Consider the following 15,310-nt stretch of genomic DNA (forward strand, 5'->3'; position numbering starts at 1 on the left):
AATGGCAGACTCACTGTCAAGAATAATAGTGGCAGCTGTATAGGGATCCAGTGGAGGCGAGGGACGTGCACTTGCTTACGGTCTCATGGTCTCGCTGGATGGGGGAGGAGGCGGCAAGCACCAGCAGTCAGCAGGTCTTCGGTTGGTGTATCTGAGTCTGAATGGCACCAAATGTTGGTTAAATCGGCGCTTCTCTTGGCTGGCTGCCGCCCACAGTGGCCATGCCGATGGAGAAGCATGCTGGAGGAAAGTCACGAGCTATAGTTATTATTCTAGAGCTTTGGAGGGAGGGAGGGAAGGAGGAAGAGAGAGAGACAGAGAGACCGAGAGACCGAGAGACCGCACAGAGGGAAGAGACCAGAAAGAGAAAAAGGAACGCCCAGAGGGCCCACCTGCTTTTTAGGCTGGGACACTGTCGCAGGCTGATGAGGTATTAAGGACCTAGTCCTTACACATCCGCTTCTCGTGCTCTAACAGCTCGTAGATTAGGTGGATGTTGGGGCAGGCTAACTCACAGCTTTGGTTGCTGCAGAGCGCTGCTGCTTCTCCTCTCTCACATGCCCGGACTTAGAAACCACAGGCAGAACTGACACGATGTTGCACAACTGCCTGGTGCAGATCAGCTTGTGGTTGATTGTGCCCTACTCAGACCAAGAGGTCTGGGGGAGGGCAGGAGCCCTCTCTGCTCTCTGTTGGCTCAGTCCTGGAAAGCTGTTGTTCTTTTGAGATAGGGTCTCTATGCAAGCTGTGGAAGCCTTGAACTCACAGATATCTGCCTGCTTCTCCTGAGTAAGTAAGATCACAGGCATATATCACCACACTGGACTTCTGAGGCCAGTGCTGGTAACTGAACTTAGGGTCTCTTCAAGAGTACCAAGTGCTCTTAGTTAGTAAGCAGTTTCTGAGATCCTCATCTCTAGTTTATTGTCTTAGAGTTTTCTATCAAATGCATTTTGTAGTGGGACATGTTGCTTTCAACTTCTTAGGACTTTAGCTCAGTTTCTAGAGTGCTTATCTCACCTGCACAAAGCCCTGGATTCTGTCCCTAGCAGCATACAGACTAGATTTGGTACGTGCACTGTGTATAATTCCAATACCTGAGAGGTGGAAGCAGGAGAACCAGAAGTTTAAGGTGGTCTTTGACTATAGCAGGTTCAAGGCTGGCCTGCCCTATAGAAATAAAGACAGTCTGATAATTGTCTTTCTAATAATTAGAATACATTCTGCATTTCATAGATGTTGTAGGCTAACACTGTTACTTTTTTAGCATTACATATAGTTCTAAATAATTTCATTTTTAAATAAAGACATTTTAAAATAAGTTTTCAAGAAAGTTCTTTTTTGATTTTAATTTGTGTTTCATATCCTACTTACCTTCTTACTAGTCTTCCTTGGTATAAACTTTAACACAGATTGTTTGTGTATATGTGTGTGTGGGGGGGGAGTTCAGTAGTAGAATGCATTCCTAGCATGCATGGGGCCATGGTTTCATCCTTAGTTGTAGGTGGATGTTTATGTCCTGACAGCACTTCCCAAATACCCATCAGCTGCTTCCCAAATAATTGAATTGGAGGCTTAATATTACTTATAAATGCTTGGCTGGTAGCTCGGGCTTATTACTAAGTAGCTCTTACACTAAAATTTGTAGATGAATTTCTAAACAGTCTTATTAAATAAGAAACACATAACCAAATACAGGGGTGCAAGCCATAGAGATCAGAGCAATAGCTGCCAACTAACCTTAGCTCACCACTTTGCCATAGCTTCCCAGAGAGCCTCTCCCTGTCTTAACATGCACCTTATTGTCTTCCTGTTCTGCCTTCTCATTGGCTCTAAGCCCAGCCACATCACTTCCTCGTCATTGCCTGTCTATACAGACTTCCAGGTCTCTGTGGTTGGTACTGGGATTAAAGGCATGTGTCACCACACTTGTCTGTGTCCTTGAACACACAGAGACTCTGCCTGCCATGTGATCAGATTAAGGGCATGTGCTACCACTGCCTGACTTCTGTTTCTAGCCTGGCTGTGACCTCTGATCTCCAGGCAAACTATCTTCCTTCCTTCCTTCCTTCCTTCCTTCCTTCCTTCCTTCCTTCCTTCCTTCCTTCCTTCCTCCCTCCCTCCCTCCCTTCTTTCATTTCCCGGAGCTAAGGACCAAAGACTTTGTTTGTTTGTTTGTTTGTTTCCCGGAGCTGAGGACCGAACCCATGGCCTTGCGCTTGCTAGGCAAGCACTCTACCACTACCACTGTGCTAAATCCCCAACCTGCAAGCTTTATTAACATACAAATAAAATATCACATTTCAGCACAAATAAAATATCACCACAGTAATTTTCATCTATGTTTAACCACATGGCTTGGTACCACTTCTCAGTATGATATTCTCATCTTGCTTCCTCTGCGTCTGGCTGGTAACTCCTGACTCTACCCTTCCTCTTCCAGCATTCTCAGTTTGCCCACCCGGCCTATACTTTCTGCCTGGCTACTGGCCATTCAGCATTTTATTAAACCAATTGCAGTGACAAATCTTTACAGTGTACAAGAGGATTATTCTACAGCACTTAGCATCTTGAAAACCAAACTACACCAGAGTGTTCTAATTTACTTAGGCTCCTAAGAAACGCTTGCACTTAGCATATTCTTTTCTTTTCAGAATTTTTTTTTTTTTTCAAGACAGGGTTTCTCTGTGTAGCTTTTTTTTTTTTTTCCCCTCGCCTTTCCTAGGATTCACTTGGTAGCCCAGGCTGGCCTCGAACTCACAGAGATCCGCCTGCCTCTGCCTCATGAGTGCTACTTAGTATATATGTGGACACTGTCTGCATGTACATATCTTTTCACCAGAAGAGGGCATCAGATCCCATTATAGATAGTTGTGAGCTGTCATGTGAGTGCTGAGAATTGAACTCAGGACCTCTGGAAGAGCAGCCAGTGCTCTTAACTGCTGAGCCATCTCTCTAGCCTCCCTCTTTTCATTTGTTTGTTGTTTCTTTGAGGCAAGGTTTCTCTTTGTGTTGGTTCTGGGCTCTGTAGACCAGGCTGACCTGGAACTCAGAGATCTGTCTGCCTCTGTCTCCTGAGTGTTGTGATTAAAGGCATGAACCACCACCACCACCACCACCACCACCACCACCACCACCTGGCTTTGGGGGAATTTTTTAAAACATGGTTTCCTTGTGCACCCAAAGCTGTCCTTGAATTATATGCCTTTGGTTCTCTGAGTTCAAGGCCAGCCTGTTCTACAGAGCAAGCTTCAGCACAGCCTGGGCTACACAGAAAACCCCTATCTCGCAAAACAAAAAGCCAAAAACCCAAGCAGTTAGTTTTAGAAAGTAGTCATGAGCTGGCTAGTTGAATCCTTGGCAGAGTTCCTGAAACGTAAACCAAAGGTGGGTGATGCCTTCTGCAACACAGTGAGTCTAGGGCGTCACCACCATAGTCCCCGTCTTGTCCGCCTGCCTCTTTTGTGCTTTGTGGTTTTAGTCTCTCTTGAAGATGCCTACCTTCTGTCTTGCTGTCCTGCTCTGTAGATGTAATTCTAAACAGTCTTATTAAATAAGAAGCACAGAGCCAAATAAAGAGTTCAAAGCCCAAGAGGTCAGAGTACTAGGGATAGCCTTTAGCTTTCCAGCTGCTGCCGTCCCTCACTTGAGAAAAGAGAGCTTCTTCCTGTGTGTCTATATTTTCATTGACTTTCTGTTCTGCCTTCTCATTGGTTCTAAACCCAACCACATGACTTCTTTGTCACTGCCTGTCTGTAAAGACCTCCAGGTCTCTATGGTTGGTACTTGGATTAAAGGTGTGTGTCACCAAGCTGCCTGTGTCCGTGAACACACAGATTCTGCCTGCCATGTAATCGATTAAGGGCGTGGGCTACCACTGCCAGACTTCTGCTAAATGGCTTGCTATTAGCTCTGACCCCCCCAAGGCAACTTTATTTATTAACATGCAAATAAAATCACATTTCAGCACAAATAAGATATCATCATATTGCTCTTTATCTCCTCCAGAGGCATCCAGTGCTCTTGGGGCTGAGTGACTTGGCTGTTTGGGGAGGTGTGTGACAAAAGAGCAGCTTTGTCACCTCAGACAGGGATTGGTTGAGCTTTTGGTGGTGTGCAGTTATTTGGCACCCAAAGCTTACACTTGAGAACCACGAAGTGGAGTCATAAAACAATTGCCAAAATTACCATTTTTTGTTGGTCCATGTCATAGCCAGTCTGGCTGCATGCTGTCTATGGGCAGCTGGTTGGACATTGGGAACCTGGCTGGATTGCTTAACTTGTTGTATTTTTGGAAGTTTCTTCTGGAATGGAGTATCTTATGTTTTTGATATGATATCTGGACCCTTTCTCGTTGGGAGGTAGATGCTACCCACCTGCCAAGGTATATTCTAGGAGTCTTAGGGCTGGGATTATAAGGATTATGCCCTTAATTACATCACCAGCCCAGCCTAAAGAGCGGGCGTGCTCTCTCTGTGTTCTCTCTTTTCCTGTACTCTCTCCTTCTGTATTTCTCCCCCTCCATGTGATCTTTCTCTCTCTCTTCTCTATCTACCTATCTACCTACCTACCTACCTACCTACCTACCTATCTTTCTATCTATCTATCTATCTACCTACCTACCTACCTACCTACCTACCTACTTATCTACCTATCTACCTACCTACCTACCTACCTACCTACCTATCTATCTTTCTATCTATCTATCTATCTATCTATCTACCTACCTACCTACCTACCTACCTACCTACTTATCTACCTACCTACCTACCTACCTACCTACCTACTTACTTATCTACCTATCTACCTACCTACCTACCTACCTATCTATCTATCTATATATCTATCTATCTCCCCTCCCTCTCTCAATAAAGCTCTAGAAAGGTAACAATGGTTCATGATTCTTCTACCAACCAGCACTCTCCTCTCTCGGCATGGTGACGCCACTTAACCGAAAGGGACCACATCTGATTGTCACTCTCACTTTGTCATTGCTACTGCGTCCCCACCCCACACAAACTGCTCTTGATGAAAAACTTTGTAGGAATAAGAGGAGAGTGAGACTGGGCCCATAGCTCAGTTGATGGCTTACCTGCATGCCTGGTCCCTGGGCCTGGTCTTCAGGATGAAGACACAGAGTGCGGTGACACACATTCATAATCTCAGCCCTCAGGAAGGAAGGAAGGGAGATCAGAAGTTCAAGCTCACGGTTATCTCCATAGTGAGCGTTAGGAGGCCAGCCAGCTACATACAGATCCTCCCTCAAACAAACAAACAGATGGCGTAGGAGGTACTCCGGGAGGCTACAGTCAGCTTCTCAAGGTGATGAGTGGGTAAGGACACGTGCATGTAAGCATGTGGAGCTGAAGCAATGTTAGAAGTAATGAAGGAGTGGCCTCCTTTTAAGATGACTCTCAGGGCTGGAGAGATGGCTCAGCAGTTAAGAGCACTGGCTGCTCTTCCAGGGGACCCAGGTTCGATTCCAAGCATCCATATGGCAGCTCACAATCATCTGTAGCTCCAGTTTCAAGATGTCTACCTGCTGCCCTCTTTTGTCCTCTGTGGACACACATATACTCAGGCACACATACATACACATAAAATAAATAAATATTCAAAAAATAAGATGTCTCTCATCTGCTTAGAGTGAATTACTTCCCTTGAAAAACCTGAGAAAGTTTGTGTCAGAACTGCTTGTGTTAACCTTCTGTTTTCTTCACTACAGGCGGCTGAATAGTACCCAAGGGGAAATTCGAGTTGGCCCCAGCCATCAGGTAAACTACATTTTACTAACTTAATAGCTTGTCATTTCCTATTTTTCTGCTTTATCTTTATTCTTGGGGGCTAGAGAGATGACTCATTGGTTAAAGAGTACCAGCTGCTCTTTCAGAGGACCTGAGTTCAATTCCCAGTACCCACACAGCAGCTCAAAACTTCCTGTAGCTCCAGTTCCAAGGGATCTGACACCTTTACACAGACATACATGCAGGCAAAATACCAATGCACATGAAATAAAAGTAAATCATTTCTCTTTATTCTTTTGAGTAGCATCTTAGAGTGGTTATTGATAAGGAGAATTCTCAAATTCTCTTCAAATACAGTGTTAAAGGTTTTGTGGGGTGCTGGGGTGTGTGTACGTGCTTGCATGTGAGCATGCCTGTGTGTGTGAAGCCAGAGGAGAATGTCAGGTGTTCTACTTGATCACATTCCTCTTTGTTTCACTGGTGTTGGAACTAGGCTGGTGGCCAGCAAGCTCCGCCCCTTATCCTGTCGCCACCCACCACTGCTGGGCTACAGGTCCACAGCTGGCTTTCATGTGCCTTCTGGGCTCTGGAGTAGGGCCCACTGAGCCAGCTTCCCAACTGAAGGTCTTGATATTGTTGATCTTTGAGACAGTATCTTAATCTGTAGCAAGATTAGCCTTAAACCTGTTATATAGCAAGGCTGAACTTGAACTTTCTGTCCTCTTGCCTCGGTCTCCTCATTGTTACGTTACAAGCATGTGTACTGCATGTAACTTCAGGGATCTCTCCTCATGACCAGATCATCCTGTAGTAAAACAAACAAAAAAGCAGCTGTGGGAAGATGGGGACAATGGATAGGAGGAAAGTGAGGAGGCTCTGGAGCGAGTGTGCTCAACCTGCAGTTTTAGTCTTACAAAAACCTAAAATTTTGTCCCATAACTTTAAAGTTAATAATACAAAAATAATAAAAAGGAAATTTTAATAAATGATTAATTCCAGCGCTCAGGAGGCAGAAGCAGGTGGATCTCTGTGAATTGGATGCCACTTGGTCTATACAGGGAGTTCCAGGACAGCCAGGGCTACATAGTAAGATTCTATCTCAATCCAAAAACCAAACAAACAAAAAAAACCTACTGAGTTTACCCATTTTAGAAGATCTAGAGCAGTAACTTTACAAGTAGGTTATTATTGTGTATCCACTAAGCAGTAGCCCCTCCTCTCCTCTTGCTCAAGCCGGAGCACCACTGCTCCACTCCTTGTCTGGTGCTTGACTGTCTTCATCATAGATGTGGAATCTATGCATTATTTATTTTTTGTGACTGACTGACTTCATTATAGAATGCTCTCTGGGTCCATCCATGTTGTAGCATGTGCCAGATTCCTTCTTTTTTTTTTTTTTAAAAGGCTGAATAATTCATTGTGTGTATGTATATATGTATGTTTGTTTATCTAGTCATCCATTGATGAACATTTAGTTACTGCATACTTCCATTTAAAGATATTTTGGGGCCTGGAGAACTGGATTCATGGTTAAGAGCACATATTGCTCTTCCAGAGGACCCAGGTTCGATTTCCAGGCACCCACATGGTGGCTAGCTACCATCTGTAACTCTAGTTCCAGGGCATCTGATGCCCTCTTCTGCCTTCTGTGGGCACCATGCTCATGTGAGATATATATATATATATATATATTACACATATAAAAATAAACATTTTTTTCAACTGTCCAACAAACCAACTTTTTTTTAAAAAAGGAAGGCTTTGACTGTTGCTCAGTGATGTAGTGCTAACTTATGTGTATGTGAGGCTCTAGGGTCCACTCCCATCCCCACTGTAAAGGCGAAAGAAAATACTCTTCCAAACACTTTTTCTTCAGAGAGTCAGAATGGCTGGGGCTCTTCAGCTGGACCTTGTATAGTGAGCTGTGCCCTCTGGCATCTGTTCAGTGTACTGGCTTCTTCTACTTTGGATTCTAGTTAGACAGCTCTCGTGGGGGAAGCACTCTGGCTGCCATGGTTGTTCACGCTTCCTCCTGGGCTAGTCTAGTCAGTTCAGACCTTGGTTTTACTGGGTATTGCTGACATTCTCTCAGTGCTGTCCTTCACAGAGAGCTGCATTCAGTGGTTTTGACATGCACATGTGTTGGGTCATGTGTCCATTACTAAACACTGAGGAAAATGGGTTTAGCATGGTAACCCTGGACTGTCACTTGAGTGAACTGTGTGTTGGGGAGCTAGCCAATATGCTTGATATGCAAAGACACAAATTACAGGTCATGGTAGTCCTTATGTGGGCATAAAGGGTTTAGGTGTCTTCTGGTTCTTTTTTTTTTTTCCCCCTTCAGATTGTGAGCATTTTTATGTGCCATATACATTTCTTTGGAACTTACTTTAACTCCTTGATGAGAGAAAAGTAAAACCTTGAGGACATATTTACCAAAATGCAAAAAACCAGCAGGGGCTTATTGTTTTTAGATGGTTCTCATCTTATGATAAAGGCAGAAATTCACAGTTGCCGGGCATTCTCTTCATTTCTGTTTTCCTGGAATTGACTGTTAATTGGGCCTGACCAGGACTGCCTCTGGACTGTGGGTGGTGCTTTACAGTGATGGGGATGAACCAAGGTCTTGCCATGCTAAGTAGGTCCTCTCACTATGACTTGCACTACTCTGCCCCTGGCTCTGGACTGGAGTTTCTGGTTTGGGGTTTTGTTTTTTTGTTGGGGGTGGTTTTTTGGTTTGGTTTTGGTGTTTAGCTTTTTTTGTCTTGAGATATATTTTTTGTTATTGTTAGTATTTGAGACAGGGTCTCCCTATATAGCCATGGCAGGCCTGGATTTCAGTATGTGGACTAGGCTGGTCTCAAACTCACAGAGATCTGATTGGCCTTTATGCATCACCCTATCCTGTAGCAGGAATCTTAAAGAGTCTTATTAATAAAATCAAACCCAAGGCCAGTTATTGGGGTGATTGCTGGAAGATCAGAGAAGCAGAACAAGCCACAGCTACCTCACCTTGCTAGTTTCTCAGCTGATCCTATTTCCTCAGACTGGAAACCTCTGTGTCCTTATCCAGAATGAATCTTAGCTGAACTATGCTGCTCAAAGCCTGAATGCTTAACCAGCCAAAAGCTTCTAGTTTCTGGTCCTCATGCCTTATATACCTTTCTGTTTTCTACCATCACTCTCTGGGATTAAAGGCTCACTTTCTGAGATTAAAGGCCTGAGTCACCATGCTTGGCTGTATCCTTGAACAGATGGGTTTCTGTCTCTGGAATGCTAGGATTAAAGGTGTGTGCTACCACTGCCTATCCTCTATGTTTAATATTGTGGCTGTTCTGTCTCTGACGCACAATATTAGCCTGCACAATATTTCGGGGAACACAATACCACCACAAATTATATGTATGCACATGTGCCTGAGTGGAGGTATGTGTACATGAATGCAGGTACTTGTGGAGGCCAGAAGAGGGCCTGATATCCCCAGAATTGTAGTTACGGGCTGCTGGCTACCCAGCATAGGTTCTGGGGACCAGACTTGGGTCCTCTGGAAGAGTAGTATGTATTCTTAACCACTGAACCACCTCTGCAGTCCTTATTTTGTTTGTTTGTTTATTTTGACAAAGTGTCATTATGTAACCCAGACTGATTCTGCCTTCTGAGTGCCGTAATTACAGGCATGTACTGTAATCACATTCTGGGGCTGTAATATCCGTCCGTCCGTCCGTCCATCCGCACCTGTATGTGTGGGTCAGTTGGAGGTGGTAGAGACAACTTGCAGGGATAGATTTTCTCCTGCTGTACAAGTCCCAAGGATCAAGCTCACGCTGTTAGCCTTGGCAACAAGCATCTTTACCCACTGAGCCATCCTGCCAGTGTCTGGCAGTGTTTTAAATGAAGGATCTAGGACTTGCCTGGCATCACTCAATTACACTCCCAGTTCTCTTCTTGCCCTTGTGTGGTATTTTCCCTCTCATTTCTCTCCACAGTTTGTTTCCAGGGTTTCAGGACGGTCATACTGGATTTTGACTTAAGATTTATTTTGTGCCTTAACAGAAAAGGTGATGGTAGGGGAGGATGCACCTAGATCCCAGAAAGAAGAAGTTGTGCTAGATTCAAGTTTTAGAGTAGCAAAATCTAATTATCTTCTTAAAGTTATTTTTTGTTTTTGTTTTTTGGAGACAGGGTTTATCTGTGTAACAGCTCTGGCTGTTCTAGAACTCGCTTCATAGATCAGGCTGACATCGAACTCACAGAGATCCGCCTGGCTCTGCCTCCCACGTGCTGGAATTCAAGGCATGCACCAGCACCACCGACTCTTCTTAGGGAAGTTAGTAACACATATGAAAGTAGGACCAGAAGACAGTACTCAGTGTTGCTAGGTTTTGCAGAGTCCTGTTAAGACTTGTTTTGTCTGCTCTTCCTCAGGCTGCTTCCTACCTGTGGCAGTTGAAATGAACAATACGTCATTTTAATTACAAATAGCACAATGAGAAAGAAGCCCTCTTATAAAAGACACAACATAATATTTTGCACCAAACCAAAATCAGTAATATCTTGGGGTTGGGAGATGGCTTAGTGGTCAGTTGTCATTTGACTGGCAAGATGGCTCAAGTCTGACAACCTAAGTGTGATCCTGCCACCTACAGGATGGAAGGAGAGAACTGACTCCTGCATGTTTGCCTGACTTCTACATGTACACTGTGGTGCACCACCAACCTTACGAACACAAAACATAAATCAGTGTAATTAAAAACAAAAACAGCCTGAGAGTTATAGTTCATTCTGACCCCTAGAATCCATGAAAATATCATCCCTCTTGTGATTCCAGTAGAAGAATGCAGATGAGGTCCCTAGAACAACCTGGCTAGCAAGAGTAGTTCTGGTGGTGAGCTCTGGGTTTGATTGAGAGACCTTGCCTTAATAATGAAATCAAGGAGGAATTGAGGGTTGTTTTCTACATCCATGTTCACTCATATGCCATAAAATGCATACATAGAGATACACATCACACAGACAAAATAGGAAGAGGAAAAAAAAAACAAACAAACGAGTAAATCTTCTGGAGCTGGAATTACAGTTAATTGTAAATACAGTTAGGGACTGAACTCTGAGCCAGCTCTGCAAGTCCAAATCAGTAATGTCAAACACCCTCCTCCTTCTTTCCCATCCCCTCCCCTCCCTTCTGATTCTGTTTGTGTATCTGTATGTATAAAACTATATATGGAAGTTCATTTTGATACTTAGATTTAAAACTTTACTTGTAACTTAGATTTAAAACTTTAACATTTCTCTTAATCCTGCTCTGCTTTCATCTAAACCTGTATGTTTCCCATGTGTGACTGACACTAACCTGGTTACTTTTATCCCTTTATTTCATAGCCCAGAATAACAATATTCACACTTCTGTATACTATTGAAATGTTTTTCCTTTTGCTTCCTTTGGTGCTGGGATTTAGTCCAGGACCTTGCATGTGCGTTATGAATACTTTGCCACTGAGTTATACCCCCAGTTGCTTGGAAGCAATGTACTGCTAAATTTTGTTTTACCTTTTGACTATATCCCATGAGGGCTGTGCAGGTGAATTCAGGTTTTAGCATTAATTCAAATAGTTCCTGAGTAGAAGCAATTCAGCTGTTGTTACATGTAACTTTCCATTTACTTTAGAGATTTTATAATGTTGTTTTGCATTAACGTGTTGATTTTTATAATGATGATGTTCTTCTTCCCACTCTTCCCCCTTGCATAAACGGTAGATATACATACTCTTCGGGCCTCCCTTCTCTCCGTTTGCTGTCAGTGCTGCTCTGGCACCTGAGGTTGCCCCATTCCCCTCACCCCCTTGTAGCCTGAGTGTGATACAGCATTTGAGCTGCCTAGCGATGAGTAATGCTGCAGTGGATGGCCTGTGCACTGGTGTTTGTAGCACACCTTTGCATATGTTCTTAGAAAGAGCCCGTTCTTATCGCAGTTCTAAGGATACTGCCATATACCCCCTTAATCCCTACGATGGATGAAGTCTTCATCCATCTGTATTCCTCTTGTCTAGACCTCACTTTCTACCATTAAAAGCCATTTCCATTTCCATTTCTCTTTCTGTGTCCCCCAATCATACTTCTAGTCACACCCTCCCCCCAGGGATTGGTCCTGTTCCCCAACTATAGTACTTTCTAATTAATTTAATGAAGAGCCATTGTTATACTAGACACTGAGCCTGGCCTGGGTATGCAAAGCCCAATATTAATGTCAATTGTAGCTGAAGACTTTCTCTCCAGGTCACGCCAAACCCCTGCAGTCCTGCAGTCCACAGACCTTATATTATTTAAACTGTTTGGCCTAATGGCTCAGGCTTCTAGCTAGCTGTTCTTATATCTTAAATTAACCCATTTCTGTTAATCTATAAATTGCCACATGGCTCGTGGCTTACCTGTATCCTAACATCTTCTCATAGCGGTGGCTGGCAGGATCTCCTGACTCAGCCTTCTACTTCCCAGAATCCTCCCCTCTCCTTGTCCCACATATACGTCCTGCCTGGCTATTGGCCAATCAGTGTTTTATTTATTAGCCAATCAGAGCAACACATTTAACATACATAACATCCCACAGCAGTCAATGACTTTCCTGCCAAGTATCCAAGCCGGGTGGTGGTGGCGGCGGCAGCGCACGCCTTTAATCCCAGCACTCAGGAGGCAGAGGCAGGCGGATCTCTTTGACTTCAAGGCCAGCCTGGGCTACTAAGTGAGTTCCAGGAAAGGCGCAAAGCTACACAAGGAAACCCTACCTCGAAAAACAAAAACCAAACGGGTATCCATCCTGTTTTCATCTTAAACCAGCATTTTCACTATACATCAAGTAGAATTAATTGTGACAGAGAGGTGAGGGGGCAGAGAGATTAAAGTGGTGGAAAAGCACTATGACAGTGTGGGGATCTAAACGGATACAGGCTGTCTGGGTTGATCCAGAACTTGGCAGAGGTAGCTGACTTGGGGAAAGGTTAAGGGAGACTCCTGGAGAATTAAAGGTGGCTCCTGCTTTTCTAGTAAACAAAACTTGTAGGCTTGTTTTCCCAAAGCAACTGTTTGTTTACCTAGCCTTGGTCTTTGGAGGAAAGAGAGCTTTTGGACCTGATAACACTCATTAAAGTGTTATAAAGTGAGTACTAAGTGTGATGGATCATAGTTTTGCTTTGAGTGGTGCCACATACCCGTAATGCCAGCATTTGGCAGGCTAAAGCAAGTAAATTGTGAATTTGAGATCAGTCTGGACTGTATAGCAAGACCCTGCCTCCAAACCAGTCAACCAGCCAGGCAGTGAACCAAGAGTTCCCTTGTTTAGGGAAAGTGAGAGTTTTATAGGAATTTAGATCCATCAGAGGTGGTCTGGAGAGCAGAGTTGCAGCCTGCTGTTAGAGCAGACATGTGGGTATTGTTTTGTCACAGAGCAGCCTTAAAACTTGAATAGCCATCATTCAAAAATAGGAGCTTTCGCTCAAAGTGAAGATTTCCAGAAGGAGGAGTTGAGGTTGACAGAGTTCCTGGAACACAGGGGTGTCCCCTGGATGGGGCAGTACTGTTCTGCCTTCCCTCTGCATGCATGTGGCTGATAAGCAGCTTGCCTAGTGCAGATTGGGATGTGGAATTTTGTTTCATGTGTCTGCTGGGCTATTAAATATTTGTTACTCTTTGTGTTTCCAGTGTTTGCTTCTACATTGCTCTGCCTTGTTGCTGGGAACTTCAGCAGAGTATAAAATGTCAAAGCAATATAAGACTATTACCATAATTTTGAGCCAGATTTGAAGCAAGATTTAATTAAATACAGGCCACGATGATGGACTCTGAACAGCTCCATTCCAGAGTTCCCAGAAAATGGCTGTGAGTTATGTTGGCTAGGTGCCTTTTTTTTTTTTTTATTAATTAATTTATTTTTATTTTTATTTTATTTTATTTTTTATTTGAAAAAGGCAGGGCTTCTCTGTGTAGACCAGGCTGACCTTGAATTCGCAGATTATCTGCCTGCCTCCGGAGTGCTGAGGTTAAAGGCATGCTACACCACCACCCTGCTAGCCAGGTACTTATAAAGGGCTACGTCCAATTGGCAACAAGCATCCATCCTGATCTACTTCCTGCCTACATGCCTCCTACCTACCTGTGACCAAGCACATCTGGTGCAGTTGGGTCCACTAAACTTGTCTAGGGAAGTGAAACATGGCTTGTTATCTTACATGAACAACAGCCTTCAGCACCTCAGGACTTATCAGTTCTTGGGTAAGGGCTTACAGGTTAGAGGCATTTTGTTTTATGGACCTCTTAGGCACAGTAATTAAAACAAAATATAAATTGGGCTCTCACAATAAGAATGTTGGGTAATTTGCAGATCTTTTCCTAGGCCTCTGGTGGTTACACTAGCCATTGTACCTGCCTGCTTACCCCTGCTCTGCCTTATTTGGAAGGTATGAGTTACAGCTGACGACTTGTTTTGATGTATAACATTCTATCCACTCTGCAGAGTCCTAGTAAGTCTCAGAGAGTTCCTTCCTGTCCCTTTATAAGTAGGTCTCTTCTTCCCCAGCCATGCCATTTCTACCACTTAAGTTAATTAAACTGTTTTTAGTGTTAACTTTAGTAGCTCACTGTTTTTATCTTAACCATGACACGCTATCCTTAGTCGTGAAATTTGCTGTGTGTCTGACCTGCAAATGTATATTGGAGGTGGATGTCTTGTTCTTATCCAGAGCTGTCACTCTAGGATACTTTTTTTCAGTTTGGTTCATTCTGTTTGTGTATCTAGTTGTTTCTCCCTTTAGATCACATTGGTCCAGGTTGGCTTTGACCCCTCACTGCTCCTAAGTAGGGATAAAACAGGCTGTTGTGATACCTGTGGTGAGATGGTCCAGTTTGGTGTGGCCAGTTTCAGTGATTGACGATTTTGCTCTTAGCTTTCTACTACACAAGGAAAGCGTATACAGGGTACCAGGTCCAGGAGACTGCATGCTGGGATGCCTCTTTCTAGTGCTTACGTTGATGGACCTTGATGGTGACTTTTCCATCCCTGTCTTACAGGCCAAACTTCCAGATTTGCAACCATTTCCTTCTCCAGATGGTGATACTGTGACTCAGCATGAGGAACTTGTCTGGATGCCTGGAGTCAGTGACTGTGACCTCCTCATGTACTTGAGGGCAGCAAGGTAATGGGGATTTGCCCAACTGCTCTCTGAATTAAGACATATGGACTAATGAGTGTCAGTACAGTGTCTCCCTTCCCTTCTTATTAGTAATGGGACCTTTTTTTCACTCTGAATATTGCTTACTGTTCTGGTGATCCTTGCTTTTGGTTTTTCGAGATGGTTTCTCTGTGTAGCTTTGCGCCTTTCCTGGAACTCGCTTTGGACACCAGGCTGGCCTCGAACTCAGAGATCCTCCTGCCTCTGCCTCCCAAGTGCTGGGATTAAAGGCGTACGCCACCACCACCTGGTGATCCTTCTTAACTGGCAACGATAGCTTACCGTTTTTTCTCTTCTTGATATTTGCCTCGCTTCAGAAGGAACATCTTCAGCCATACACACCAGCAC

The 15,310-nt window shown here is 43.9% G+C and overlaps 1 protein-coding gene across 6 annotated transcripts in view; it reads left to right on the top strand.

The window, feature by feature from the left end:
* Window positions 1-15,310, top strand: part of Rere (arginine-glutamic acid dipeptide repeats) — a 376,646-nt gene that overhangs the window by 250,236 nt on the left and 111,100 nt on the right. For all 6 annotated transcript variants that reach the window (XM_036177343.1, XM_036177344.1, XM_036177345.1 and 3 more), the window contains 2 exons: window positions 5,726-5,774; window positions 14,802-14,926. In XM_036177343.1, coding sequence (XP_036033236.1) covers window positions 5,726-5,774; window positions 14,802-14,926 — 174 coding nt within the window. The remainder of the gene's footprint in view (window positions 1-5,725; window positions 5,775-14,801; window positions 14,927-15,310) is intronic.

The sequence above is a fragment of the Onychomys torridus genome, chromosome 2, assembly GCF_903995425.1.
Source record: "Onychomys torridus chromosome 2, mOncTor1.1, whole genome shotgun sequence".
NCBI classification, from domain to species: Eukaryota; Metazoa; Chordata; class Mammalia; order Rodentia; family Cricetidae; genus Onychomys; species Onychomys torridus.